Source organism: Chaetura pelagica, unplaced genomic scaffold, assembly GCF_000747805.2.
Source record: "Chaetura pelagica isolate M959 unplaced genomic scaffold, ChaPel_1.0 scaffold159, whole genome shotgun sequence".
Lineage (NCBI taxonomy): Eukaryota > Metazoa > Chordata > Aves > Apodiformes > Apodidae > Chaetura > Chaetura pelagica.
In genome coordinates, this window is record NW_009954555.1 from 6163552 (window position 1) to 6174818 (window position 11267).

General features: G+C 43.1%; 2 protein-coding genes across 2 annotated transcripts in view; both read left to right on the top strand.

Annotated features, from left to right (window-relative positions):
- CAMTA1 (calmodulin binding transcription activator 1) overlaps positions 1 to 6808 on the top strand; it is a 252265-nt gene extending 245457 nt beyond the window's left edge. Inside the window, exon 22 of the mRNA XM_010005211.1 lies at positions 4790 to 6808. Within this exon, the coding sequence (XP_010003513.1) occupies positions 4790 to 4822 (33 nt within the window). The 3' untranslated portion in view covers positions 4823 to 6808. The remainder of the gene's footprint in view (positions 1 to 4789) is intronic.
- A 2532-nt stretch (positions 6809 to 9340) lies between these two features.
- The window catches only part of VAMP3 (vesicle-associated membrane protein 3), a 4797-nt gene continuing 2870 nt past the window's right edge, over positions 9341 to 11267 (top strand). Inside the window, exon 1 of the mRNA XM_010005308.1 lies at positions 9341 to 9438. Within this exon, the coding sequence (XP_010003610.1) occupies positions 9341 to 9438 (98 nt within the window). The remainder of the gene's footprint in view (positions 9439 to 11267) is intronic.

An 11267-nucleotide genomic window follows, 5' to 3' on the forward strand; every position in this document is an offset into this window, starting at 1 on the left:
CAGCACGTGATGATGCAACATCCTGTGTGGTGTCCAGTTAAGAGTTCAAAGGGCAGAAGCTTTGTCTGGCTGGAGCAGTCTGAGAACTGGGACATAGCTCCCGAGTGTCAGAGTTCAAAGCTCGCAGTTGAAATCATCTTCTTTTCCCTTTCTGTGCATCAGCAGCACAGCTGGGAAATCAGACACCTTATCAGTGGTCATCTCCACTGCACGTGCTTTTTCCTTCCACCTGCTCTTCAGCAATTGCTAGGGGAATGACTTTGTACCTTGGAGGTGCCTTGTGTCTAGCAAAAATGTTATTTGAGGAGGTTTTTGTTGAAGGGTTCATCGGTGTAAAACCAAATGTATGGTTCTTGCAAGCCTGTGCATGGTTTCAGTAGTGGCTGAAGTAGGATGGTACTTCTTGTTTGGAGTCTTGCAACAGCCAGAGCTTGTTACCCTTCCTGGTGCACTCTGGCTGCCCATGCATCACTTGACCTGTCCTCACCTCCAGCCTCCTTGCAGCTGGATACACTTCCAGAAGTAATCTAAACCAGGATACTAGTGCCTGTAGACCTCTGGGGAGGGTTGCACACCATCCATCAGCACGTGGCCTGCTGGTGTGACTTGCTCATAGCGCTCTCATTTTTTCAGTTATTGGAAAAACAAAAAAGTCTCACTGTAAGTCTACCAAACTGGATTGAAACATCTTCTCTAAGAACATCCCTTCTGATGCACCATTCTGTAAATTCCAGTAGTGTTGTTCTTCTTAGAGCAGTTTATTAATGCTTGTCACTGCACATGCCCACTTGAGCCCTCTTCCCCTGCCTGAGTTTGAGTAGAAAAGTATGAAGCAAAGAGGATTGCCTTCTAGCATTAAGGCAATGCTATATTCACGTAAAACCTCTCCTAGCATCACGCAGTGGATTTCTACTTTCAAGGGTCCTAATTTGTCCAAAATTCTTCCCTGGTCAAACTGCATATGAAAATTTAGAGGGATTGTTCCACCCAGCATTAATGAGAGGAAACACTAGCTGCACACTTATGTTGACATTTTATATTGTTATAACAAAATCAAATCAAAGTACCACCAAGTAAGAAACTTAGTCAAAAATAAGAGTTAAATGCAGACTAAAAGGACTTCTAAGACCCAGGAAAGGCTGCAGTACAGACTATCCAATAAATAATTAGTTAGTTCAAAGCAGTTAGTTTTAGGTTCTCTTGATAAAGCAATACAGAGGCTTTTTGAAAGAACAGTTATTTAAAATTATAAAAAGGTGGGTTAACTTGCTCTGGTATCAAGCTTGATGATTCTGGGACTTGATGGTTAGCCCTGGTTGGAGGAGAAGCAGGGCATTCCCAACAGCACTTCAGTGCTTCCCAAGTGTTGGTCTGTCCTTGGATTTGCTCAGTTCCTGGTAGCATTTGGAGGTCCTTCAGTTCCACTCTGGCTGTGCTACGCTGCAGATCCTGCAGCTGAGCAGTGCAGCCTCAAGCCTGTGGCCAGGAGAGGGGAGACTTCCTGGGCCTCTCAGTGCCAGCTCTTCTGAGCCACAGACTGCAGGTCTTCATACCTCCCAGGCAGTGTACTATACTAGTAGACAACTTGTAGCACCCACCTGCTCTCCCATTTTTAGTGCAGCACATGCAGAGTTACGTGTACTGAACGCAAAGGTTGAATCTAAAAATGTGGTAGTTTACTAAATTTGGATGGTCATCGTCTTAAGTTGATTCTTAAGTTTGTAAATGCTGTGGAATGCAGAGTTTGTTTTAAGTCAGCTTTACATACTTAACAACAACTTTCAGTAAAGTGCCCATGACAAATTTCCAAATCTGTAATTTTGCTGTAGAGAAGTTCTGTACTAGTATGTTCTTGTGGTTTTAAGTAGTAATTATCATTGCACTTGCAACATTTTTATAAGCCTGAAAATCTGTAAGCCAGTGTAAAGTAAACTTGGCCAAGGAAAAGTGTTGCATATTTCTGAATAGGATCTGTACTAGTGCAAATGTTAAGTGCTTTAGTATTTAACTTCCATTGGCATGTGTGCTGCAGTTAAACAGATTCAATATGTCTGCACCAGTACAGATATTGCATGCTGTAGGTTGAAGTATGCAGCAAAGCATGTCTTGCATTTTTCCAGCAAAAGTGCTTCAGTAGTGTAGTCTTTGCATGTTGAAGTGCTAAACTAAGGTGTAGCATGTTTCAGCAAAAGAGCCACCAGCTTATCTAATATGCATGTTCTTAGTAAGAGATCTACAATAACAGATTAATTTTACATTACAGTACTGAAGTGCAACAGAAAACACTTGGAAGTTGCACTGCAAATCATGCTTAATAGATGGTTTCTTGGACACAATCTAAGCCTTAAAAATTACCTAGTGCACAGAGGCAAAGCAGAGTTTTCTAGCAAGGAGTGATCTTGGTTCACCTTCTGCTCTTAAGCAGTGCAGTAATAGAAGTATTAGTAGGAGTTTCATGGGAGAGGTTGTTTTTCTGCTGCAAGAAAAGAGGAAAGACGAGATATGCTGAAGATGGTCAGCTGTAATCCATGAGCATTCTCAGTTTACTGTACCGGTCTTCCTGTGTTTCACAGAATCACAGAATGTTTGGAGTTGGAATGGACCTTAAAGATCATCGAGTTCCAACTCCCCTGCATGGGCAAGGACACCTCCCACTAGAACAGGCTGCTCAGAGCCCCATTCAACCTGTCCTTGAACACCTCTAGGGATGGAGCCCCCACAACATCTCTAGGCAGCCTGTTCCAGTGTCTCACTGACCTTGCACTGAAGAATTTCCACCTGTTTCCTATGATGACAAAGTGACCTGGACTAGAGGCTTGCTGCTGCAGCTACTGTGCGATGCAGAAACCCCCCAATGCCAACAGGATCCTTTAGACACCAGCTTCCCTAGAGCCACAATTTCTCCATAGAAAATTTCTCTATAAAGGTGTAGCAGGCATTGAGGCTCAGCACAGCACTACCCAGGTGGAACTTTGGAACCAGTGGTGCTGCTTGCTGCCTTGCCCAGGGATCAGAGCACTTCTCGGGGGGGAGCTGTATCCAGGCGCCCCTTGCTGGACACGGGGTTCGGAGGAGTGCCATGGCCCCCTGGATTTATGTTGTCAGGCTCCAAAATAGCTTGTGCATTTGCACTAGCAGAGTCCTCTGTCTTTCTGTATGTGACATTCTCAAACAGTTCAGTGGAATTAAGGTAATAACCAAAGGTCTGACCTGCATATTCGTTAGTGTGATTAATTTGTTGTCTCCTGTTTCCCCCAGTTTCACAAAGAACACCAAGTGCTAAAGCTTTGAGTCAGCTAAAACAGTTACTTAAAGGCATCCAGCTCCCTTTTGACAGTGAATTGGAGTAATAGTATGTGCAGAAAAAAACAAAAGTGAAATGGAGGTGTATTTATAGAGGTCAGTTTATAAGCCTTCCCTATATCCTTATATTAGCAGGCTGAGGCAAGAGCCAAAAGAGGATATGTGAGTCTATGTCTTTGTACAAAAGCTACAAACTGGCATTGCTGCTGATGAACTTTCCCAATGTCTTCTACTGTCTATATTCACTTAGGCTTTATTAAATTTAATAATTCTCAGCTGGATTCTGTTACATCAACTTGCAGCTCTAACGCAGTTCTTTGAACCATACCTTCATTTTTTATTCTTTCAAGTTTTTGCAACGTCAGTTGGGCATGTATGTGCTCTGCTAAATCACCTTAATTTGGGCTTTTGGGATGGTCCTCAGTGGAGGAAGGACATGTGGAGGCAGGTGGCAAAGGGATGGTGTCGCAGAAAGGAGCCCTCTGCAAAGGAGGCAGAACCCAGCTGCTGCAGACTCAGCTGTCTTCAAGTTTGGGGGCAGCACAAGGGGTCCCTGTGGATTTGTTTTGGCTTTTTTGCAGGGAGCACTGACGTGCAGCTGGTTTGTCAGCCTGAGCGGAGGATGGCTGCTACTCCAGCATCAATGCAGAATTCTGCTTTACTTGATGGAATTTAAATTATTCCTTTATCTTCATCCTTTAATTTTTACTTATTTCAGCTTTCAGTGATTATTGAGTTCTTGCACTAACAAGTACTAGAGGAGGTAATGTATTGCATGCACTTTAAAGAGTTGAGAACTGAAACATCAGGCCACATCCAATGAGAGTGACTCTTTCCACTTTGAAGCTTCATCTTTCTTGGCACACAGTGTCCTCCACTGCTGACTGGGAAAAAAACCACAAGTCTACTACCAGCAACGTGCTAGGGAAAATAGCTGCTAGCAGCTGGAGTAAGTGTGAAATAAATTATCTATCTTCACACCCAAACAAGTTCTTCCTACTTGCATATAAATGCTTTCTTAGGTGAGATTCTGTATCAGCACAGAGCTGCCCTGTTTTCCTGTGCTATGTGGGCACCACAGGAAAGCGTTGCTGCTTCAGCGATGAACAAAGAGAAGGGGTCAAGGTTGCCATAACAGCTGGAGTAGCAGGCAGCTGCAGAATCAGTTAATGAGCAGCAGTCAAAAAAAAGTACCCAAGCAATTAAATAGGAGAGTACCAGAATGAAGTCCAGCTGTAGTGGCAAATATCAGGAAAAACCAGTAGCTGGACATAAATCTGTTTTTGCAAATGTTTGTCTCAGATTTCCAGTGGCTCGTTCTTGCGCTTCCAACTGTTTATGGTGTCAGGAACGTGTTACCCTCCTGTCATTGCTCTGCAAGCTGGCTCTTTCACACGGGAGGTTAGAGCAAGAAGTCATTTTCAGTTTGCTGTCTTGAAAGAGATTTGCAATAGAAGTGTTATATAGCTCCTCTTTGTTTTTTCAGAGTGAAAGAATTGAGAAAGGCCAAGGAACTTGAAGATACGCAGCAGCATCCCGTAGCAATGTGACATTGCTTTTCAGACTGTTTCCATTTTCTGTTTTTAGCAGAGACATGCAACAACAACAACAAAAATACCCACTGCAGTTCTGGAAATACCAGCTGCAGTATTTTAACAGTAATGTTTTGGTCATTGCATTTGCACTTTCATGGACAACTTTTAATTTGTTCGGCAAGACATCTTGGAACTCAATCTTCTGTTGGATCGTGGGGAAAACAAAAGACACCAGGAGGAAATTGTGAGTTGCTTCATTCTCCAAGAAGGAAGGAGCGATTAATTATCCTTTTCATATAGGGCTGTACTAAACAACATGTGGAACTGTACAAATATTATACCAAAAAATATTGTTAAGAAAAGGTGGGAATGCACAAGCAACACAGGAATGCTGTTCCTGCACCTGTCAGTCATCTCCAAGAAACTGAAGCTTTGAGAGTCTCAGTGGAGGGGCTTAGATCAGTACATCTTTATGGGGTCCATGCATCCTCATTTCCTTCGCACTTCTGTCCGTTGTGTTTTATTTAAACCTCTACAGCACACTTAATGCAACTTTTTAAATCTGCAGGTTTTTAATACATCCCGTGGGAACTTACAAGAGGGGTTGGTGTGAGATAAACGGGTAATGCACGAGGAACGGAGAGAGCAGCTGGAGCAAGTTTTAAAAAGTTTTTTTGGTATTTTTACTAGAACCTGCAAACATATCAATTGTCATGTACTTTCTCTCATATTCAGCACTTTATTTTCTAGCCTTTCTTTCATGTACTATTATTTTAATTAACTTCTTAAAATAATTTGTAAAACATGTAGCTTTTTATTTTAAGTACTTGTCAAACCACTTGTCATTTTGCAGAGTCACATACATATGTTGCCTGGACGTTTTATACCACCTAAAGATCAGAGTGGTGCTGCATTCTGGCCAGTAAATTTCTTATTTTGGCTACTTCATCAAAATCTGGGCAGTTTCTGTATATATAGAAGGTAGACATGGAAAATGAGAAAAAATATTTGAAAGGGAATATATTGATTAATTACTAAATATTTTATTCACAAAGGGTCAATAACTTGGCAAGATAAAATTATTATTTGTATAGTTTTGTCTGAATGAACGAGAAGAGTGTGGATGTATTGTTTGTACATATTGTATATATTAAAACAAAGAGATATGTGCATGAACTCGAAAAAGAAATGAACAAAGCAAAGCATTAGTGGCTATGGTCTGTAAAATGAAACAAAAACTTTATTTCACTATAAGAAACTTTATTTTAAATGTTCTTTAGAAGAACATTTTTGCTAAAGCATGACTAAATGGCAAAAAAGAGCTACTGTATTTAGACTTAGGAAAAAAAAAAGGCAGAGCAACATTACTTTAAAAAAAAAAAAAAAAATAAAAAAAAGGATATGTTTACATTTGATTTTGGCTACCAGGAGTTTGGTTTGGTTGGATTTAATTTATTTATTCCTTCCTTCTTTTTTTTTTTCCCGTCTTTTTTTTTTGTTTTTTTTTTTTTTTTTTTTTTTTGCCAATGGTGCCAAGTAATGTGAATGCTAATATTGCTTAAGAAAATTAAGTTAATTTTGCAAAGCAGATAATCATAAGAGTACAAAAAATGTATCTAGCTTAACACCATACACTCACTCCAATAAAGAACACTTAGAATGAACATAAAATGAAAAAAAAAAAGAAATAGTATGAAAGTAGAAAAATATGTTTCACATTTTCATATCTCCTGCTGGAAGTCAGAAAATGTCATAAAAATTGCACAAAAAAAAATTAAAAAATTAAGTAAGACTTAAAAAAGGATGCAAACTGATCTTGTAGGGGTGTCATGGTATATTGCTATTTCCACATAGTGAGGAGCCAAAGAAATGAGATTTTTTTAAATTGAACTACTAATTTAAAACTGTCACAAATTCTCAAAAATGGGAACCAGGTTCTGATCTTTATTACACAGGAATGTAAGGGAAGAAACTCCTAAAGTCCATGTCGTTACTGTGGGTTGTGTACGTGTGTCTGAGATCAGAAACTGCTCCTGTGTGTTTGTTTTGTTCGTGACAGTTTAAAACTTCTTAATGGACTGGTGTAAATTTGAGATTGTTAGTTTTGGAATAGTTGTTCTTGCTTGATCCCGGCCACCAACTGCAATGTTTAAACGCAAGGCTTGTTGTGAAGCCTAAAAATATTCACACATAAGAAGCTTTTAAACTGGTGTCTTTAAAAGAAGAGTAAAAACAAAGATTGTGGCAAAAAAAAACAACTGGGGTCAGTGCTCTTGGTGCCTTTTCTATAATTGTACCTGTTTTTAATTACTTCTTTTCACTGCCAGCATTGAATTATAGTAGATGTGCTATAGCTCATTATCAGAATTCTCTTGTACATTTCTGAACTGCTGCTTTATGACCTGATTCAATTAAAAAAAAAAAAAAAAAGGGAAAAAAAGAAAAACAAATGGCCTGGTGCTCACACTGTGCCCGTGAGCAGCCTCACAGCCTCCATTTACTGTATGAAATTGGGACTTCAACCATTAAATTTTCCTCTCAAGCAAAAACAGAACAGGAGAAGCCGAAGAATCTCCCTAGGAATGAATTGGAAATGCTCTGTATTAATACTGGAAAAACTCTTTGACATTTTGAAACAGAAATGTTGCTCCCATTAACCAATACGTGACAATATAGAATCGACCTTTTCCTAACAAGAGTAGTGACCTCAGTGGAAATGTTTTAACTCCCTGTCTTTACAGAAAATGATTCAGTAATATACAGAGCTATTTCAAATTACTCTTCCAGATCCATGGGCCTGGTGGTGTATCTACTAATCTAGATCCTGCTTCAGCCAAATGTTTAAGCTTGTACTTGCTGTTAAACATGCAAGCAGTTCCAGGGCGCAGCAGAACTGCTTGCATGCTTGAGGGCTGGTACAGCTTCCCAGTGCTTTGTTGTGTCGGGCCATAACCCTTCAGTGTATCCGTGGGGAGTCAGAACGACCCCCCCGCAGTGAAGTGATTCTGTTCACCCTTCTCTTGGTTGTGGAACTTACATTTTCATGGAAGATAAGTAAGTGCAGCTTTCCGGGAAAATTCAAATTCCCAAGTTCCAGGAGCCAGGTCTTCTGTCTTCTGATAATGGAATTGCTCCTTTGTGAAACACATTCGACAGCAGTAATACTGTGTGAAAGAAATACAGAATATAACATGAACCCCCTCTCTGGTTGCACGCTTATGGCAGTTCCACACAATAGCTGGTGCCCACTGGGGGGTCCCCAAGACTTGCATGTAAAACTAGTATAGATGTCTTCTCTTTTGTAAGTTTTATTTTTGTAACCGTGCATGTAAAGCATCACTGAATCAATGGATCTGTTGAAGAACTCAGCTGCTGGAACCATGCAAAATGTTTTGAATTGCCCTTAAAATATGGAAAATGTTTTCTGAATGCTTTATATTCTTTCTGCTGTAAATTAAAAACAAAGAAAATTTCCCCATACAAAGTGTCTGCTTTTTTTTAAACACTTCTCTTCCAGCCTAGTTTGAGAGTGATGTAGTCCTTCACTCACTGTAACCAACCATGAAAAAAAAGTGTTTCCTCCACTACCCAATCTGCTTGTAAGTAGTGTCTTGTTTCTTACAGATTGTACTCTGAGCAGCCCACAGCCCTATGTGCCTGTGGGCCTGCAGCCCCTGGAGCATGGTGGGATTTACAAAAGGCAACAGCATGGTCCTGGATCCAGCCCTTTGTGCTGCTCTGTCCCAGTGTGGCCTTCATCTGGAGCGCAGAGCAGCATGTTTGAGGGGGACTTTCTACTTCTAGCAAACTCTCTGGGTCTCCTGCTGAAGCGAGCTGCTGCCCACTGGTGTTCCCTGGTGTGGCACTGCCAGCCCAGTCCTGTCCCAGTTCAAGTCCTGCCTGGTTCCTGTCCCAGTCAAGGCCAGCCGAGATCTTCACAACCCTGCTTGGTGCCACCAGCTCAGAACCAAGACCCTGCCAGCAGCTCCCATGCTGGCAGCTGCTCCACAAAACCTGTACACACCAGCAACCCTCACCATTTCTATCCCTCTCCATGCCCTCCAAGGCCCTGACCCCAAGCAGAAATGTTTTGAGTGTTGCCCACACTCAGAGCAGAAAGGAAAACTGTTTTAAAACCACAGATATTTGGTACCTGTCTACTCATCTCTCCCCATAACCTCCTGGACAAAACATCCAGCACACAGCTGGGCAAGCCAACCATACGATGGGTGAGCAACTGGCTCACAGGTGGAGCACAAAGAGTGACCATGACTGGGGGAACATCAGGCTGGTGACCAGTCACTAGTGGGGTCCTGCAGGGCTCCATACTAGGCCCAGTCCTCTTCAACATCTTCATCAAGGACTTGGAGGCAGGACTCGAAGGAATTCTAAGCAAGTTTGCTGATAATGCAAACCTGAGAGGAGCTGTCGACTCCCTGGAGGGCAGGCAGGCCCTGCAGAGAGACCTGGACAGGTTGGAGAGATGGGCAGTCACCAACAACATGGAGTTTAACAAGGGCAAGTGCCAGATTCTGCCCCTGGGACGGGACAGCCCTGATGGTCAATGCAGACACAGGAACGAGTGGCTGGAGAGCAGTGGGTGAAGAGGGACCTGGGGGTCCTGGTTGTTGGCAAACTGGAGATAAGCTGCAGTGTGTCCTGGCACCAGGAGGGCCACCTGTGTCCTGGGGCACATGAAGCAGAGCATTGCCAGCCGGTCAAGGAGGTGATTCTCCCTGTCTGCTCTGGTGTGGCCTCACCTGGAGCACTGCCTGCAATTTGGGGCACCACAATATAAAAAGGACATGAAGCTATTGGAAATGTCCGAAGGAGAGCCTCGAGGAGGGTGAGGGGTCTGAATGGGATGATTTATGAGGAGCAGCAGAGGTTACTTGGATTATTCAGCCTGGAGAAGAGTAGGCTGAGGGGTGACCTCATTGCAGTCTGTGGTTCCTAACCAGAGGAAGAGATGGGGCAGGTCCTCTTCACTTCTGTGACCAGTGATAGTTTTCAGGGAAATGGCAGGAAGCTGAATCAGGAGAGGTTTAGGCTGAGTATCAGGAAAAGTTTTTTCCCTCAGAGGATGGTTGAGCACTGGAGCAAGTGCCCCGGAACAGCTGGTCACAGCACCAAGCCTGCCTGAGTTCAAGAAGCATGTAGATGATGCTCTCAGACACATGGGGTGATTCTTGGGTGCCCAAGAGGCACAGGAGTTGGACTCGATCCTCATGGGTCCCTTCCAACTCAGCACATTCTATGATTCTGTAATCCAAGCTTCAAATTACAGGCTTGCCAAGATGACTACACCTGCACAAAGTTGTTTGTTAAAAAAGTTCTGCCTGGCTGCAGCTAGCAGCCTGGTTTGGTGGGAATTTGTTTTCAAGGCAATATGCTGTAGTTTATCAAATTTGGAAATGTTCGATGAAAGTATGTCCGGAGGCCAAATACTAAATATCTGTAAATATTTCACCAGCCTTTACATGGCCTCAGTTCTGAATAGGTTTTCTAGCAGAACTACAGAATAGTGTCTACATGGAGGATACATACTCATCTATGGATTACTAGCTTTTCTGAGACAATTTATTTTCTGTTCCTCTTCAGTAGAGAACCACTTGCAGGGCAGGGTGTCCAGGCTTTTAACGAGGAGCCATGCACAGCTAGCAGTAGAATGCTAAAGTCTGCACTGTGCACCAAGCAGAGGTGAATCAGAGAATTCAAGAGGCCTGCATATGCAGAAACCTGAGGTCACACCTCGTAACACAGTAACACTAATAGGCAATAATCAACTGTTGCACTGAACAGATAAGTAAGTTACATGAACCAGCCCTCGGTAATGCAACTTTTGTACCTAGCCCAGCAGGGAAAAACAGCTTGAATACATTAATCATCTGATCTGTGAAAGACTGTTACTATTATGGGTTAGTGCTGCTGAAACCTGGGGCCACAACAGAAGATGAGATTTCATTAAGGGAGTTTATTCTGGACTTCAGAGAAAAAAGTGTTGATATATTTCTCTTTAAGAATAAATCAGCATTTAACTCCCGATTTTTCTCACAAATACTTCCCCGATTTTCCATTGTGTGTGTCTTAATTCCTGGGTTCACCTTTAGTGCTGCGGTGGTTTGGCCCCAACCAGCGGCGTTGCTCACTGCCCCCCTTCTGCCCAGCAGCGGGGGGGCGGGGGAGAGAACTGGAAGCACAAATGCGAGGAAACAGAAATAAAACAGCCTCGGTACCGGCCGGTCCCACCCACACAGGCCGGCACGAGGGGCCCTTGCCCCCTCCCCCCGGCAGCCCGGCCCCGCGCGGCGCTGCGGTGGGCGTGGCCTCACAGCGCCACGCCCCCTCGGGGCGGTACCCAGATGTCCCGCCCTATCCCGGCCCTGGCTCCGCCCATGTCCCCGCCCCTTGCCCCGCCCAGGCCCTACC